The 19,791-nt window shown below is 40.4% G+C and overlaps 1 protein-coding gene across 1 annotated transcript in view; it reads left to right on the top strand.

Moving 5' to 3' along the window:
* LOC307164363 (sacsin-like) overlaps positions 1-19,564 on the top strand; it is a gene marked incomplete at its 5' end in the record, with an annotated part of 40,781 nt that extends 21,217 nt beyond the window's left edge. The window contains 3 exons of the mRNA XM_079881158.1: positions 6,575-8,003; positions 8,101-8,189; positions 8,287-19,564. Coding sequence (XP_079737284.1) covers positions 6,575-8,003; positions 8,101-8,189; positions 8,287-19,187 — 12,419 coding nt within the window. The 3' untranslated portion in view covers positions 19,188-19,564. The remainder of the gene's footprint in view (positions 1-6,574; positions 8,004-8,100; positions 8,190-8,286) is intronic.
* Positions 19,565-19,791: the final 227 nt, after the last annotated feature.

Genomic DNA, 19,791 nt, shown 5'->3' with positions numbered 1-19,791 from the left:
GAGCAGCGGCAGGGGAACACCCTCGGCGACGAGCAGGCGGAGGAACTGCCACCGGCAGCCAACTCCAAAAGCACCCTCCTCCATCCCTGAGCGGCCTGCTCAGGAATGCTTTCGCTGTCGCTTGCCACCTGGCTTGGCAGCGCCTAGAGTGGGCTGGGCGACCCTACTGTGGCCAGCTCTATGCTGAGGCCTGGCTGGAGGCTGCTGCGGAGGCCCAGCGGGAGCAGCGGCAGGGGAACACCCTCGGCGACGAGCAGGCGGAGGAACTGCCACCGGCAGCGGGGTAGATGGCCTCCGTCTGCGCTTGGGCAGCAGAAAACTGCTGGGCACAGTTATCCGGCGCATTGCCGACCAGCCCAACCTGGGAATGGGGAGACCAGGAACCGAATCTTGTCCGCATTCGCCATAACAACCAGGCTGAGCCAACGATGGTGCTCCTGGACCACTAATGTGGACATTGCCAGACCGATCACGCATGCCACGACACTCGTGCCCCAGAGGGCGAGGTCAGATGTGGTGCGGAGCTCAACTATGAGCGCACAGTCTGGGCTAACCTTGTGCATGTCCATGAGTGCCATGGCCTGATAAACCTGTAGCAGAGAACCAGCACAGCCCATCCCGAGATGCCAATCATCCAACCGAGACTGTTCGGGACACGGTGGAGTATTCCACTCGAGCACGACAGCCTCGGCAGCCCGATTCAGTATAGCTGATGTTTCTGGATCTGGCTAGGGAAACGTTACTCTCTCAGAGGGAGATAATGCAGCCGAGTCATCATTTCCAGAGGTCAGCTCATCCTCCAATGCTGCAATCGGCATCCTGTCCTCTGGAGAGGCCCTACTGCAGTCTGAGCTGGAAGCTGTAGAGAAACAGATCCACGACCTTTTAGTGAGACAAGCCGAGCTGAGAGACCGGCGTTTAGCTCTTGAAACATCACGCGCCGATGCACACAAATCAGTGATTAACGTTACTAACCCGCTGACTCCGACCTCGTCTACTCCGTGCGTTTCTCAGCATTGGCTCCGAGCGCCCAGGTCACGATCAGCCATGGTTTCGTTCACTCCAGCTCCGCCACGCCACCACGAACCCTGGGTGGTTCCGCAGCGGAGGACGCGGGCCAGGATCAGAGCAAGAATCTCTACGCCCTTCCCGGTTTTCGAGATCTCCACCCAGAACCGTTTCTCCCCTCTTCGCGAAACGGAACGCGATGCTGTGATCATCGGCGATTCCATCGTCCGGCACGTCCACGCTACGTTAGGTAAAAGTAAGGTGCGTACTCACTGCTTTCCTGGTGCTCGTGTTTTCGATATTGCTGCGCGGGTACCCGAGATCTTGAACGGTAACGAGCGTGTCGGAGCCGTCGTGTTGCACGCGGGAGTGAACGATATCAGGCTGCGGCAGACAGAGGTTCTGAAGAAAGACTTCAGGAGCCTGATCAAGACGGTACGCAGCACATCGCCTGAAACAACGATCATTGTGTCTGGACCGCTTCCCACGTACCGACAAGGGCATGAAAAGTTCAGTAGATTATTCGCGCTAAATGAATGGTTAATGTCATGGTGTAATGAGCAGAAACTGCTCTTTGGAAATAATTGGAATCTGTTTTGGGAACGTCCTAGGCTCTTCCGCGCTGATGGCTTACACCCAAGTAGAATCGGAGCAGATCTTCTGTCTGATAACATCTCCAAGTCATTAAATACCGTTTGACTAGTAACCAAAAGTCCAAATTACAGTCTCTGCTGCACCAACTTAATTGATATAAATACTAGTGTAGAACATTGCATAGAAACTGTGTCTATTCCTCGTTTAGTGAGATCAAATAAATCTACTGCAGGATCTAGGAAAAATCTAATTGTTATTGAAACAGAAAATCTCGCTATTAGTGAACAAAAACAATTTCTAAAGCTAGGTCTTCTAAACATTAGATCACTCACACCTAAGGCAGTTATTGTAAATGAAATAGTCTCAGACAATAGCATTGATGTACTTTGCCTTACTGAAACCTGGCTTAAACCAAATGATTATTTCGGTCTTAATGAGTCTACACCATCAGGATACTGTTATAAGCATGAGCCCCGTCTGATTGGTCGTGGTGGTGGTGTTGCCCAGAAAACAGGTGACAAGTTTAATTCGTTTGAAGTACTTGTACTAAATGTTACGCTCTCAGATGTAAGAAAAAAATCCCTATTATCTTTAGCTTTGGCTACCGTATATAGACCGCCAGGGCCTTATGCTGATTTCCTAAAAGAGTTTGCAGATTTTCTCTCAGATCTATTGGTCAACGTCGATAAAGCATTAATTGTTGGAGATTTTAATATACACGTAGATAATTCAAATGATGCGTTAGGGACTGCGTTTACGGATTTATTAAACTCCTTTGGGGTCAAGCAAAACGTCACTGGTCCCACTCATCGTCTTCATCATACACTCGATTTAATTATATCATATGGAACCGATCCAACCGATATAGATATTATACCACAAAGTGATGATGTTACTGACCATTACATGGTAACTTGCATATTACGTACTGCTGTAATATGTCATGCTGCGCCGCGTTATCGACCAGGCAGAACAAATCCTCCCATCTACCATAGATAATTTCTCAAATTGCTTATCCGATTTGTTTATGCTGCTGTCTGAACCCAAACAAACAGATGAACTAGAAGAACTAACTAGCACTATGAGCACCATTCTCTCCAGAACATTGGATATTGTTGCACCTGTTAAATTAAAAAAGGTCAGAGAGAAAAGTAAAGCACTGTGGTACAACAATACTACGCATGTTCTAAAGAGAGAAACCCATAATTTAGAGCGTAAATGGAAACAAACTAACTTAGAGGTCTTTAGAATCGCGTGGAAAGACAGTATGTCACGTTATAAAAAGGCCCTAAAAACGGCCAGGGCTGATCACCTCCGCAAACTAATAGAAAACAACCAAAACAATCCAAGGTTTTTATTTAACACCGTGGCTAGACTAACAAATAAACATGTGTCACCGGAACAAAATATCCCGTTACAGTTTAGTAGTAATGATTTCATGAACTTCCTCACTGAGAAAATAGAAAGCATCAGAACCACAATTGTAAACGTTCAATCTTCAATCGCGCCTTATAATTCAGCCTCAATTATCACCCCGCAAGAACAATTACAGTGCTTTACAACTATAGAACAAAAAGAGTTAAATAAACTCACTTCCTCTAAACCAACAACATGTTTATTAGATCCTATACCAACTAAACTACTGAAAGAAGTGTTACCTGTAGTGGAAGAGCCTCTCCTCAATATTATTAACTCATCTTTATCTTTAGGTCATGTTCCAAGAACATTTAAACTGGCAGTTATAAAACCACTCTTTAAGAAACCACAATTAGATCATAATAACCTAGCAAATTATAGACCAATTTCAAATCTTCCATTTATGTCTAAAATATTAGAAAAAGTTGCGTCCGCTCAACTGGGCTCTTTCTTGCAAGAAAATGACATCTATGAAAAGTTTCAGTCTGGTTTTAGGCTGCATCATAGCACTGAAACTGCGCTCGTTAAAATCACAAATGATTTACTTTTAGCTTCTGACCAAGGCTGTATCTCAATATTAGTTTTACTTGATCTTAGTGCTGCGTTCGATACTATAGATCACACAATACTCTTAGATCGACTACAAAATTATACTGGTGTTCAAGGACAAGCATTAAGCTGGTTCAGATCATACTTATCTGACTGCTATCATTTTGTCTATTTAAATGGAGAAAAATCGACCATAACTCCAGTAAACTATGGAGCGCCGCAAGGATCTGTGTTAGGCCCTCTGTTATTCTCAATATATATGTTGCCACTTGGAAATATTATAAGGAAACATGGAATTAGTTTCCATTGTTATGCTGATGACACTCAAATATATATTTCATCACGGCCAGATGAAAACACTAAATTATCCAAATTGACAGAGTGTGTTAAAGATATAAAAGATTGGATGACGCGTAATTTTCTTTTATTAAATCCAGACAAGACAGAGGTACTACTTATCGGTTCAAAAAACCACCCACAAAACCTCTCACAATACAATTTTAACATAGTAGGATGTCCTGTTACTTCATCCTCTACAGTAAAAGACCTGGGTGTTATATTAGATTGCAACCTGTCTTTTGAAAATCATATTTCATATGTTACAAAAACAGCCTTCTTCCACCTTAGAAACATTGCTAAGCTACGTAATATGCTATCAGTTTCTGATGCAGAAAAGTTAGTTCATGCATTCATGACCTCGAGACTAGATTACTGTAATGCTTTATTAGCTGGTTGTCCTGCATCCTCAATAAACAAGCTACAGTTAGTCCAAAATGCAGCCGCTAGAGTTCTTACTAGATCAAGAAAATATGATCATATAACACCGATTTTAATATCACTACATTGGTTACCTATAAAGTCCCGTATTAATTACAAGGTATTGCTACTGACTTATAAAGCCCTAAACGGCTTAGCTCCAGTCTATTTAACCGATCTTCTATCGCCCTATAATCCATCGCGCTCTTTAAGATCACTTAATTCGAGGCGTTTGGTCATACCTAGGATATCCAGATCAACCAAAGGAGGGAGAGCATTTTCACATTTAGCTCCAAAACTCTGGAATTGCCTTCCTGATACTGTTCGTTGCTCAGACTCGCTCTCCCAGTTTAAAACTAGATTAAAGACGCATCTCTTCAGCCAGGCATTCATATAATATTTTTAATCTTACAATTAAATCCGGTCTATAGTTCATAAACGCCAGAGGAGAACTGGCCCCCAACTGAGCCTGGGTTCTCCCAAGGTTTTTTTTTCTCCATTAGGTCACCTGATGGAGTTTTTCGGTTCCTTGCCACTGTTGCCTTTGGCTTGCTCAGTTGGGGATATTTTGGGGATATTTCTTTTTTAATTTTATCAATCAATAAATTCCATTAGAAACAAACCTTGTTGTATTATTTTAATTTAATACTGTGAAGCTGCTTTGATACAATCTGTATTGTGAAAAGTGCTATACAAATACACTTGACTTGACTTGACTTGACTTAAATGAAACGACTGGTCAGTCCATTACAGAGGGACCAGTGCGCTCAACGGGGGGCTCCACTGGCTGCGATGTGATAGAGGAGTGAGGGGCCCACAGGGATTGGTTACTGGATGAGAAAGCCTCACTATGATCCTCTGATCACCCATCCCACACGGCACCGCAGCGGGGCGTGGTAATGGGGACTCCACCTTCACGCATGAAGGCGAGTCTCGATCTCAGCACCGCGATAGTAATATCCTCGCAATAAGAACACAAACTATCAACAAAAGCTTCTTCAACATGCTGCATATATGCACATACATTATATATACACATATATATATTATACATATATACATATACATTCTACAAACACGTGATACACTATTGTGACCGTCCATTTTGGGGGACAGGGAACGATCGCATCCAGAAACGCACGGGTGGAATGGCATCTTGAAAAAGACACAAACGCACCCATGTTGCTCTTTCAGGAAATGGGACCCATCACCAGTGTCGGAGCACACAGGGGAATGACCGTGGCAACACTGAACAGTGAACTGAAACAGTGAAGCACTAATTTTTCCGCCCTCTAACCAGCCGTCAACAAACACAGAAATTTGATGCAGTTAAAACAGCTATTCAGCGCTCAAAGCTCGCGATCACCGCTGCACTCGTGCTGTAGAACCACTAGCAACTGGGAGAGTCTTCCTAGAAGAACACCGATACACTCGCTCGTTGTATATAACAATACTCTTCAGAGACATCAAAAACGATCGGCTCCGAAGCAAAAAGCAACTAGTGCGTGCATCCACTTCCGTATTTATACCCGTACCATGGGGGTGGAGTGTGTGATGCGAATCATGCACGCCAATTACATTGACTCGTTCAATAGTACTCAAAGATGACAGGCTCCCTAGCGTGATCCCATTCAGTCGAACGTGAACAACTGAAAGGGAACTACCTGAAAATCACTTTTTATTTCATTTGTATATTTGTTCTATTGTATTTAATTGCATTATTTGTTTATTACTGACTGTTTTTTTAATTTATGTTAATTAGGCTAGTAGTTTTTGTTGTAGTATCAGAATTGTAAATAGAGAATTGTGATATTTCACTGGTATCTAAACATTTAAACCACTGACTCAACCAGGTCAATAGAAAAAAATCCTTAGCATTGAGCCATGCTGAAGCAGCTCTAAATATGCCCTGTGCTATTAAATGAAAGATAAAATATGACAGAGCATTAGAATGAACAGTGAAAGTAACAGATGCTTGTACAATTAATTTTAACAGGCATAATTAAGCATGTAAATAACTGAAGGGAATATTCAACAAATATAATTCATATTCTTTTGGTTTCTCTACCTAATATATTTAAAAATGACAAATGCAGTGAAAATAAAGGTATCATTATTGGTATCGGCAAAAATAAAAGTAGCGGCCTCCTTATGGAAAAAGTGGTATCAGTGCATCCCTAGTACTTGGTGTGTCGGATTCTGACATGGATTTGGAACAACAATATTTAAAATTATTACTGTTTATTTACAGACTTGCCATGTGTATTCAGTTCTGAACACCTAGCCATCTTTGACCCTCAAAAGAAGATGTTTGGAGATGATGAAGAAGGCTATCGATGGTCTTTGGATAATGAAGAGGACAGAGAGAGCCTTTTGAACTTGAGAGATCAGTTCCAGCCCTTTCAAAATGTAGTCAGTCAAGTCATCAGTTGTTCCTGGGAGAAGGTCATCAGCGAGGAGCAATACTTCAAAGGAACGCTTTTCCGTTTCCCTCTGCGCAATGAGGCTTCTGAGATCTCCGATAACTTGTATGACTCCACAAAAGTTACACAGCTTTTTGACAGTTTCATTGCTGATGCAGACATCAGTCTTCTTTTCCTGAGAAATGTGTCATCCATTACTTTGATGCATATTGACACCAATGGCTTCTGCAACAATAGGCTAAAAGTTTCAGCGTCAAATCAATTTGACACTGACCTTTCTCATGTCAAGCAGGAATCATTTGACAGAAACAGTTGTTTCAAAACGGTATCACACATTTCCCAGAAAATGGAAGAAACAAAGTCCCAGTGGCTTGTGACACCTTGCCTTCTGAAACATGGATATAAACCAGAGATTGACTCTCTAGCCAGTAAGCTGAGCTTCTACCCTCAAATTGATGCAGCTTTTCGAATAGATGACGACAGATCACTTTGCAATGGGCGACTAAGTTGCTTTCTGCCACTTCCAAATAATGACTCAAACAAAACTGGGCTTCCCATTCACATCAATGCTTGCTTTGGCCTGACAGATAATCGGAGGTTCATTAAGTGGCAAGAGGAGGATCAGAAGAATGACGAGTCTGCAAAGTGGAATGAGCTACTTATAAAAGATATCCTTCCTCATGTATATCTTATGATGATCCTGGATGCCATTCAGTTATCCAGAAACTCGACCCTGCCTGCTGCCACTGTGTACAATCTTTGGCCTGACCTATCCAAGACTGTACATAAAGACAGATGGCATGAAGTTGCAACAGGCACTCTGAAGGGTCTAATTGAATACAAGATCTTTCACCTTGCCAGAGATGAGAAAATCTGGGTGTCTCCCTCAGATGCGGTTTTTCCAGTCAACAATATATGTAGTGACACAATGTCTGCGATATCAAGATTATTAATTACTGAAGGAGAGAACCTGGTCACAGTCCCAGAACATATTTTGAATGATGTTCAAGAAATCTTCTCTGAAAGTGATGCCTTGACATGGGTGACTCCATCTTATGTTAGAGATGTCCTTCACAGATGTGAGGAGGAAAACCTCAGTAAAGATGACAAATACTCTCTTCTTGAATTTGCTCTCAGTGATGAGAAGTACACAGAGCTACAAGGTCTTAAGCTTCTGCCTCTCAGTGATGGAACCTTCACTTCATTTAGCAATGAAGTGCAGAACACTGTTTTGATCGACAATGAGAAGTTTCCAAGGTAAGGTGTGATACAGTTGTCTCTTTCCTACTTTAATTCTTTAGTGTGTTTATATTGTGTTTTCAAAGTAATTATAGTCTGTTTTTTCTTTGTTTAGAACATTGCTGCCATTTTGTAAAGAAAGATTTATACCCAATGATCTGAGCCATGTTTGCACTAAGCAACTAAGGAAACTAGCAACAAAGAGTAAGAAAATTGTTTAATATATTTTAACGGGAGTGCTTATAAAATATTTAATTAATATCATGCATGTTTGTGAAATTTGGTCTCACTATTTTTTCAGGCACATACAACATAATCGAATTGGATGCAAATCATGTTGTTGCACTCACCAAGAAGCACTTACCCATGGACTGGAAGGTGACCCAAGGTCATGTGACATGGAAAATAGCAGAAGATCATCATCCACCAAAGAGCTGGCTGGCTGAATTCTGGAAGTTTCTTAGCACTGAATGGAATGAGTTAAATGACTTTATTGACATTCCTTTAATACCACTGGAGCCACTACAGAGTTCAGGCAATCCTATATTGTTAGCAAGGTTGCAGAGTAACACAACTTTGATTTTTCAGAGTAGCACAGCATCTAGCTTGTCTGATCATGTTCAGAAAGTGTTAAGAATGGTGGGGTGCACAGTCATAAAAAGAGATGGGTGTCTTAGACATCATGATATTAAGAGGTATGTTCTTCCTTCTTCACCAAGAAGTGTTCTACAAGTCTTTGTGAACTCACACAGAGATCAGGTCATCAAAGGCATTGCCTCTGCTTCATCACAGGAAAAAGAGGAGTTGAAAGTGTACCTCTCTTCTTTGGACTCTTTATCAAATGCTGAAAAGAACTTGCTTTCCATGTTGCCAATCTTCAGAACGATGTCTGGGAAATATGTTGCAGTTCAATCAAAGCAAGCAGTTATTTCAACCACCAAACCAGCCATTCCAAATGATCTGCCAATGCCTGAGACCATTGTAAAGTGTGCAAATGAAGCTGATCGCAGACTTTTGAATCTTCTGAATATTGAACTCTTAGATGCTGCCAAGGTGGCTGTTCATTTGGTTGACTGCATTGAGGCAGCCTCTTTCCAAAGAGCTGAGGAACAGACAGTAATGACCTGGATATTGAATAATGGTAGCATTCTACTCACACAAAGTAAGCAGTTGCTCACGAAAACTAAAAATCTGAAATTTATTGAGACAACTCATGGAGAACACAAACAAGCCTCAGATGTTTTTGATCCAAGAAATAGGACATTTCAGGATCTTTTTGAGGCAGAATTCTTTCCCCCACCTTCTTATGCAAACAACCAGGAAATGCTTCAAAGTTTAAAAATCCTTGGCCTAAAGACAGAGCAAAAAGAAATATCTACAGAAAACATACTCCAAGTCATAAATTATACTGAAAAGCTTTTTGTCCACTCACCTGATGAGGCATTCAAAAAAGCACATACTCTAGTTCGAGTCCTGAATGAGAATGATTTCCTTTCAAAATTCACCAAGGCGCAGATAGAAGAGCTGAAGCAAAGGCAGTGGGTTCCCTGTGAAAATCCAAAGTTCTTCAATGGAAGCGTTTGTAGAAATCTCAAGAGAGGTCTGTATAAGCCGACTGAAGTAAGGGATTCAAAGTATTCTTCAATTGTTGGATATGTAATGCCACTTACCTCTGAGCTAACAGGACATGTCTGCAGAAATCTTGGACTTCATGAGCCCCCTCCTGCTGAAAAAGTCTTGGAGAACCTCTCTGCACTGAGATCAATGGTCAACCCAAATTCAGATTTTCAGTTTAAAACCGAGCTGCACAGTATTTACAAATTCATGCAAGACAACATGAGAAATTTCACAGATTTAATAGACACAAAAAGCATCCCCTGGATATGGAATAAAAGTGAGTTTGTCTGTCCAGGAGATATAGTTTTAGCCTATCCACCTGAATTGGATCTAAGCCCCTACATCAAGAAAGTGCCTGAAGAGTTTTTGCAATATGAAAGCCTGCTAACAAAATTTGGTGTGAAGAAAACACTGTCCGATGAAGAGATTGAAGACATACTCCATGACATAAAACAAAGAATTGACTGCAGGTATCCTCCTCATGGAGACTTGACAGAACTTAAAGTGTCAATTGCCATTCTTGACTGGATGCGAAAGAATGGGAAGCTTTTAAAGGACAGTACCCCTGTGCCTGTCATGGCACAAAGTCAAAACTTTACTCTGCAGCCTTTGTCCAAAACAGTCTTCTGTGACATCAGTGCTGAAGGACTTGATGACCTGAAACAAGACAATGAGGAGTTCTATGTCATTCATGAAGAAGTTTTACCCATCACTGCAAGATGGTTGAAAGTCCCATTCTTAAGTACTCGCATCTTAAAACCACAGTTCATACAAGCAGAGCAAGAGTCATTTGGTATAGAACAATGTGGACAATCTGAACCAATTACTCAAAGAATTAAAAACATTCTGAAAGAGTATGATGAAGAAAGTGACATTTTCAAAGAACTCCTACAAAATGCTGAGGATGCTGGGGCAACCACATGTAAATTCCTCCTTGACTTCAGAAAACACAAAGACCCCCCTGAAACACTCTTTGATCATGGAATGGCTCTCTGCAATGGACCATGCCTTTGGATCTTCAACAACGAGCTTTTTACACAAGAAGACTGGAGAAACATTGTCAAACTGGGGTCAGCATCAAAGGAAAAAAAAGTTGAGATGATTGGAAAGTTTGGGCTTGGATTTAATTCTGTTTACCATGTGAGTGATATTCCCTCAATTTTGAGTGGGAAAACCCTTCTCATACTTGATCCAAATGTCACCCATTTGGAAAAGTACATACTCAGCAAAGGAAACCCAGGAATTAAACTTGACCCATTCCAGGAACGACTGTTCAAATGGTTTCCTGGACAGTTGAAATCTTATGAAGGAATTTTTGATTGTGATTTGTCAGTGCAAAACAGCAAGAAAGCTTACAATGGCACCTTGATTAAATTACCATTTCGCACTCAGGAGGAGGCCAACAAGTCAGAGATCAGTTCAAAGGTATATGATGAAGAGCGAATTAGGAGTTTTAAAAATCATTTGACTGACAAATCACAAACACACCTACTATTTCTGAAGAGCATTACATCTATGTCCCTTCAAATTGTAGCTGAAAACACATCGACTCCTCCATGGAATGATCAGATTCAGACTCCTCTCAAAATATCCAGAGAAGTTATGAATTCATTTCCTGTTTCAAATGACACACTTCTCCAAGAGATCGAGAAGACCTTAAGAAATAATGACATCACATGCCCCAAAATTATTGATGTCAAGAGAGCACACATTGTTAAAATAGTTCAGGAGCATTCAGAGAAATCCTTCACCCAATACTGGCTTTTGTACTCATGTTTTGGGATGCATGAGTCTTTGCAAATGTTCCAGAGAAGAACTGAACAAGATCCCGTGTTTTCATTTCCAATTGGAGGTATAGCTGTTCCTTTGCATAGAGACGCAAAAACTAATTCATGGTCCCCTGATGAAAGCTTCTTTGGCCAGGCGTTTTGCTTTCTTCCTCTCTCAATTGAGACGGGTCTTCCAGTCCATGTCAATGGAACTTTTGCAGTCACATCTAATAGGAAAAGTCTATGGGAAAAAGGAGTGAAGTCTGAGTGGAACAAAGCTTTACTGAAAGATGCTGTAACCTCTGCTTACATCACTACACTGCTTGAGCTGAAAACAATGGCACAAAATGGACATATCCAAAACTATTCCTTCTATACATTTTGGCCTAACACAGAGACAGTAAGCAAAGCATTTTTACCCATGGTTGAGTCTTTCTACTCAGCAGTTGTGCAAAATACCAATGGTAAATCTCTTGAGCTTTTCAGCAATGGACAAAATTGGTGTTCTATAGACAATGTGAGATTTCTGAATCCAAAAATTGAGGAGAACCAAACAGTTGGAGACATTGCAATGAAAGTGTTCTTGAGCTTGGGGGCTTCATATTCCAGTGTTGTTTCTCTCCCATTATGGGTAAGACAGAGTTTAATTGATTGTGGCTTTGAGCCACAGATCAAACAGAGAACAATTAACTGGCCTGAGTTTTACAACATTGTTTTGAAGAACTTGAGTTCTGTAGACACACACAGCAGAAATACTCTTGTGTTGAATGCCATTGACTTGAATGATCCAGCTGTTGATGACCTACTGAAAAGCTACCCTTGTATTCCAACACAGAGTTGTAAGAAGCTTCAATTAATCAAGCGACTTGTGAATCCTTCTGGCAAAATGGCTTGTTTGTATGAACTCAAGGAAGGACGCTTTCTTGAAGGAACAGAAAATGACTTTTTCTCTCCAAAAAGGATTCAACGACTTTCAGATTTGGGAATGCTGAGTGACCACCTCCCTTTAGAGGAAATCATAGAAAGAGCAGAGAAGATATCCTGTGTTTGGCAACAGGATCAGTCTATATGTTATAAACGTCTCCAGTGTCTCATGGAGTTTATAAAAGTCTCCATAAAAGAAGATGTGAATTCTCTGCACTGGCACACACTGTCTCAAATTCCATTCCTTCCTGCCTTAGTTCCTTTAGTTCAGCAAAACAAGAACGCCACTGTTCTTAAAAAACCTGAAGAAATTTACTGTGACAGTTTTCACAATTTAGTAAGCATGACAGAATTCACAGTTGATCATTCAAACCTTCAAATACACAATTATGATCTAGTTCTCCATAAATTGAGAGTACTGACAAATCCACCAGTTGAGACGGTGCTTCAGCAGCTGTTAAAAGCACACCAGCACTGCAATGCATTTAAAAAGACGGCTTTCTTCAAGATTGCCCAGTCCTGCTATAAATATCTCAACAATTACTTGTTAGAACAAAAAGATCCCAATCCTATTATTGGTCATGCAAAATTATTTCCATTCATTTTTATTGAGGATCACTTTGTAAATGTGAGGTCAGTGGCCAGAAGTGAACATTTTGAGGAGAAACCATATCTCTATGTGCTTCCAGTCATCTTCTCCAAATTTGAGAGGCTCTGGGACTACCTTGGTGTCAACAAACAATTCACAAAAGAGCAATATCTTGCTGCACTTGATGAAATCAAGGCTTTAAATGGATCTCAACCTCTTTCCATGTCAGACCTCCATAAGTGTGTTGCAATACTCATAAATGGGCTATACAAAATCAAAGATGAAAAGCTTACGAACTGTCTCATTCCTGATGAGAGTGGTGTGTTGAGATCTTCAAAAGAGCTGAGATTTAATGACAGCCCATGGATGCCTGTCTCAGCTGGTGTCAAGCTCGCCCATGATCTGATACCTCGTTCTGTGGCCTGTCATTTTGGTGTAATGACAACAAGACACCATACTTTGAAGAATAATTTGGTCCGTGGGTTTTCCCTTCATGTCAAAGGGTTTGGACAAACTGAGAAACTAACTGTCCGAATAAAAAATATAATTGATGCATATCCCTCTAAAAAGGATATTCTGAAAGAGCTCATTCAAAATGCTGATGATGCAGAGGCAACAGAAATTCACTTTGTGTGGGACAAAAGAAAACATAAGAGTGAAAAGATATTTGGAAAGAAATGGGAACTGGTTCAAGGCCCGGCTCTTTGTGTGTACAACAACAGGACATTTTCTGATGATGATCTGCAAGGTATTCAGCAGCTGGGGGAAGGAGGAAAACATGGGACTTTAGGCAGAACTGGAAAATATGGACTTGGCTTCAATTCTGTGTATCATCTGACAGACTGTCCATCTTTACTGACCGGTGACAAATTGCTCTGCATTTTTGATCCAAATCTAAAATACGTGGAAAATGTAACAAAACAGTCCCCAGGCTGCATGTATTCAATGGAAGATGAATTTAAAAAGTCTTTTGAGGATGTTTATCATACCTTTCTTCCAGAAATGTTTGCACTCAATTCTGGAACCATGTTCAGGCTCCCTCTCAGAACAGAGAAAATGGCAGAAAAATCTGAAATATCTAGACACACAGTCACAGACCGTGACATGAACGAACTTTACTCTGCCTTTATTGAAGATCCTGAAGGACTAATTCTCTTCTTGAAACATGTCACAAAAATACAGTTCTTGGAAATCAGTGAAGATGGAACACAAACAAAATGTCTTTTCGGAGTTGAAAAGACATACACAGAGATGAGCATGGTAAGCAAGGAAAACTTCCAAAGCCATGTTCGAGAATCACTGATGTCAGGAACAGCAGAACAGTGCAAAACCATCTATACCATGAAAATCTCATCTGAAAATGAACAAAGTCAGTGGGTCATTGCAGAGTGCTTTGGTTACTCAAAACAAATCCATGAGAGAAAAACCAAGCAAGATCATTTCAAAGTTGCTCAAGCTGCTCTGGCTGCATGTTGGAAAAGCTCATTTAACCACACATTTACTGGCAGAACATTTTGTTCTTTACCTTTACCTGGACAAACTGGTTTACCAGTTCATGTGAATGCAAATTTTGAAGTAGATTCTTCTAGAAGGGGCTTGTGGAAAGAGGATGGTGATAGTCTGAAGACTGAGTGGAACCATTCACTAAAAGTAAACATAATTTCACCTCTCTATGCAGATCTCCTGTTATGTCTGTGTTCATTCATAAAGAACGATACACCTACAGCTCTTGTATTCCTCAAGTCACAGCTAGAGACGTCTTGCCTTAATTACTTTCCAAGCATTTCACAGAAAGTAGACAAAGTCTGGCATGAGATGATCCATGAGGTCTATAGATCAATCAGCCAATGTGATCTTCCTGTCATACCCACTGTAAATGCTGTTTCTGTTGAGTCATCAAAAATACAAAAATACACAGTTACCTGGTGCAGTCCATCTAAACCACATTCGGCAGAATGTCCATATTTTTCAACTGATGACCATGAAGGAATTTTTCAAATTTTAGATGACATCGGGATGAAATTAGTGCCAAACACCTGGAAAATGAATGAAATAAAAGAGAATTTCAAAGCAGCTGGTGTGAATGTGACAGAAGTCAGTGCTTCAACAGTGATGGACTTCTTGAAGCAAAGATCATTGAATGATCCTTCTCAGACAACTAGTAGTTTGCCTTTGCCCATCAACCAGACCTTGATCAAAAACAAAACAAGATGTTCACAACTTTTGAGCTTCTGCTTGACAAATGCCAATGAGAAAAATGTTTATGTCCTTAATGGGCTGCCTCTTCTCCTCACAGAAGATCAGATGTTAAGAGTCTTTGACTCTAAATCCCCAAAGCTGATATCAAAATTTAGCAGTCTTTTCCAAGGACACCAGGAAAAGTTTGCAAATATTGATGTTATTGGAATACACATTCAAATTTTACTCAAGGGAAAGATTATTAAGGGCTTAACAATTGCCATGGCAGCAGAATATTTGAAATCGGAACTTGAGCAGCTGCTCAGTCAGTCATTACCTGATCAAAGGTGCCAGCTGTACAAAGCACAGACAGAGACGATCGAATGGCTGAAAACTTTATGGAGCTTCTTTGAAGATCAAGAGAAATTCTACCAAAATGAAAAGATGAATGTCTACAGTGAGATAAAAAAACACTTTGATGAAAGCCCTATATTACCAGTCATTTGCCCCATTCAAAATAATACACATTTCTTACAAACATTGGGAAACATATCAAAAGTGATTCTGAAGCCAGATGAAAAAATTGCTTCCATTCTCATAAAACTGGGGTTCATGAAATTAAACATCAGCTTTTTCATTGATTTCAAAGACTTACTTTTCAAGTATATGAATCCAGAGCTCCTGCAAACAGGAGACAGCAGTGCTGTTTTGGGGCAGGTTTATCATGTTCCTCATTCCCAGTTTGAGGAGCTCTCAAAAGATGAATGTGTAGATCTTCAACGCTTCTTACAGAATGGGATCAGAGATTCCAGAAAGAAGAGTGGACATGTGGGTATGCTCAAGTCCTTGCCCCTGTTTGAGTCAATAACAGGAAAACGGGAAAGGATTGATTTACACAGAATCATATTCATTATAAATTCTGAGCATCAGAATGATTTCCCAAACCTATACCATGTCGATGGATGTGACTGTATTTTCCTGAAGAACACCTGGATAAACTTAGAATTGTCAGAAATTCTAAGCATTCGGATTCTAGATGATCTGGAGTTCTGTGTACAGTTTATTCTTCCTTCTGTGCACATGATGAAAGAGGCCACGTTGCTTGATTTAATGCAGTTGTTAGTGAAATTTAGACCAGTGGACCCCAGGATTGTCTCTGCATTGAGAGACGTCAGATTTATTAGAAACATCCATGGCTCTCTTCAGGTGGCTTCATACTTCTATGATGACAGTGTATCCTTTTACAGGGTAATGCTTCCAAAAGAGAGATTTGTGCCAGAAAAGTTTTGGGACAATTTCCAAGGTAAACAAACTAAAGCACATCGTCTGTTAAAGGACCTTGGATTGAAACATGAAGTGTCTGATGAGGAAATCATTCAGTTTGCAAAACAAATTGAATCTGAAGCTAGAGGCAACAGTCCTCTAGATGTTCTTAAGGAAAGATCAAATCTCCTGTTTAGGATTGTTTTGTCAAAGAGTATTGACAAAAACTCTAAATTACTGAACAGAGTTGCTAACATTAAATTCATCTTTCCAGTGAAAATTCAGCAAACACTTTGTGATTATCACAAGGCATTTGCTCAAGAGAGGGAGGTTGTTGCAATCAGTGGATCACTGATTGACAGAGACAATGATCACCATTATCTGATATGGACATCTATGCCAATCCTACCTTCAGAACTCTGCTCTTCACATCACATAAAGAAAATGAAGGATGTCGGAGCCTTGGAGACTCCAACCCTTGGACAAATAGCTGCTAATCTGAAAAACATCTGTAGGTCTCAGTGTGACACTAACACATTGTTAGAAACAAGAAACGCAGTATTTAGCAGATCATACGCATACCTTCAGTCAATACATTTTGATGCCTCTCTGTTCTCAGACCTCCCCATTATCTTGGTGGAAAATGGGACAAAACTTGTGAAGGCAAAGCAGACAGCACTTGTGCTACATGATGCTCTTGAGTTTAGGCCTTATTTGTACCGCATTCCATCAAAGTATATGAAATTTGAAGACTTCCTCAGGAAGATCGGTGTTACGGAGAGTCCCACGGTCAATCAATATATCACTGTTCTTCAAGAAATCTATTCTGATAGTTCTGACAAAGACAGCCTTCAGGCAAACCAGCAGAAAGCTGTGAAGCGTGTTGTACAACAGCTGTTTTGCCTGCTGAAAGAGGAACAGAATGAAACCTGTTTCCGAAACAACCCACTTTATCTTCCATCAACAGATGGAAGACTCTATGAATCCATCACTTTGTTTTTCAATGACACAGTCTTCCAGCCTACAAGACTTGAGGGTCCATTGGAAGCCAAGCTGAAACTGCTGGAAAAATTAAACTGCTGTCATCTTGGAAATGATCACTATGAACATCAAACATTGTTGCAGTTCCTTCCTCAGCAAGTTCGCCCCAAATTTCTCTCGGATGTAGTTTCTGAAAATCTGGAGGGAACAAGTTTCCAATTCTGTGATGAAGGGGGATGTGAATTTAGTGGCTGGTTTGAAAAACACTTGTCTTCTGCTGCATTTCTTCATGGTCTAGTCTGCCTCATCAGAGAAGACAGCAAAGGTGGGGTTTCACAGTCTGAAGCTGCAGGAAAGTGTGAAGAAATATTTTCTAAGATTCAAATTATCTGTTGCAAAACTCTTCAAACTGAACTTCTGTTAAACCATGAGGCACTTGAAGGTAGTAAGGCTGAGACAGATGTTTATGTAAAAAGAAAGAAAGATGGATGCAATTTCTACTTGAAACACAACAATGACATGGTCCCTAAAGTAGTCAATGAAGTTAATGTGTGTCTTACTAAAGAAATCAATGCTCTTCTAAATAACTGTCTGACCACCTCAAGCCTTTTAGTCCTTGGGCATCTTCTTCTGTATGATAACATGGAGGATGTTGAGAAAAAATTGGCAAATCATGGCATTCATAACAGTGGCCAGGAGGAAGGACACAGTGCTTTACCAAAACCTGGATGTCTCATACCTGAAGAATGGCATGACTGCCTTGATATGAACTTCCTCAACAACTTTGAGAGTGGAGAGTATGTTGGCTTCAGCAAGGACGAATCCGGTGAATATTTCTATGTCATTGTTATCGACCGACTAGATAATTCACTGGGACAATTGAGACAATGTCCTGCAAGATATAAAATACAAGTTGGCAGTGATGACTTCATTGAAGTAAGCTCTCTTGACCTTTACCAATTTAAACGAGTAAAGAAGACAAATGTGTCAACAGGGTCCACTTGCACAGATATAGAACGTCTTTTAACATCCAGGCCTTCACCCAACACAGGGTCCACTTGCACAGATATAGAACGTCTTTTGACATCCAGGCCTCCACCCAAAAGAGTCTTTCCAGGGACATTGGAAGAGATCAAAAGAGAAATTGATCGAAGCTTAAATGAAATCTGGAATATGTCAAATGAGGACAAACAAAAAGCCCTCAAACGTCTCTACCTCCAGTGGCATCCAGACAAGAATCCAGGCAATGAAGAACTTGCCCATGAGGCTTTCAAATACCTGCAGAAAAGAATTGAGGAACTACAACAAGGGAAAACTGCACATACCACATCCTCAACCTGTAGAGACTTTCGAGATTTCTATAACACGTGGAACACAGAGGCACGAAGCCACAGGAGGGGGCGTGAGAGGTTCTATCAGAACTACTCTAGAAGCCACTATAACTTTTGGTCATACCACAGAGAAACACCAAGGCCAAACACAGGAGAGGCAAAGCGCTGGTATGAACAGGCTCAATGTGACATCAGCGCAGCTCACAATGACACTGGAGGAGATTGCTCAGAGTGGTGTCTGTTTAAGGTGCATCAGGCTGTGGAAAAAGCCCTGATAGCAGCAATGTACAGGAGAAGTGGAGAGCATCCCAAAAGCTGCTCAATAACTAGCCTTGCTCAGCAGGTGTCCCATTACAGCTCACAGTTGACTTCTTTACCAAACACTGTGAAGCAACTGACTGAACTTGGTGTTGATGACAAAAAAACTCAGTATCCGAACTATCACCAATTTCCTCACATTCCAAACAAGCAGTTCAGCTTCAATAATGCTAGAAGTGCACTGGATATTGCAACAAAGCTTTTAGAAAAAATAGAAGAATACATTTCTTAAAGTAGCTTGAAATCACAGACTATGTTCCACTGAGACGATCATGAGGATCTTTCCAAGTAACAATGCTGATCTTTTTTTTTTTTTTTTATCTGTTTAGTACTGCTACCATGCATACTGGAAATTCTTATATCTTTGTAATCATGTTTTGATAATTCTAAGTCTGTTTCTCTTCTTGCTTACTATTATAGCCTATTTAGCATTTATATTATTGTATACTGGACATTCTTGTAGCAAACAGTAGAGAAATGCCGATGTAATGGGTTTGATTCCCAGGGAAAGCATGAAATAAATGTAAATCTTGAATGCAATGTAAATTACTTTGGATAGACATGTCTGCGAACTCTGTATTAAAAATGACAATAGAATTAAAATTTCAATGCCAATCATTTAAAAGTATGGTTTTTATTAAGAAATATTAATTCAAGTCAAAAGCTGTGTCAACCAAATATTCACTAAATGACAGAACTGCAAATAAAATGAACATCTTCCTGCGATACAGATGCTGTATGTGCTTTACAATCTTTGCAGCAAAACCATTTCTTGAGTCTATTGCAATATAAAATATTACATGAATAGTGACTCATGTTGTTCTCACTGTTTGATC

Source organism: Squalius cephalus (assembly GCF_949319135.1).
Source record: "Squalius cephalus genome assembly, chromosome: 9".
NCBI classification, from domain to species: Eukaryota; Metazoa; Chordata; class Actinopteri; order Cypriniformes; family Leuciscidae; genus Squalius; species Squalius cephalus.
The sequence above is the reverse complement of the archived record's forward strand: the minus strand, read 5'-3'. Positions and strand labels throughout refer to the sequence as shown.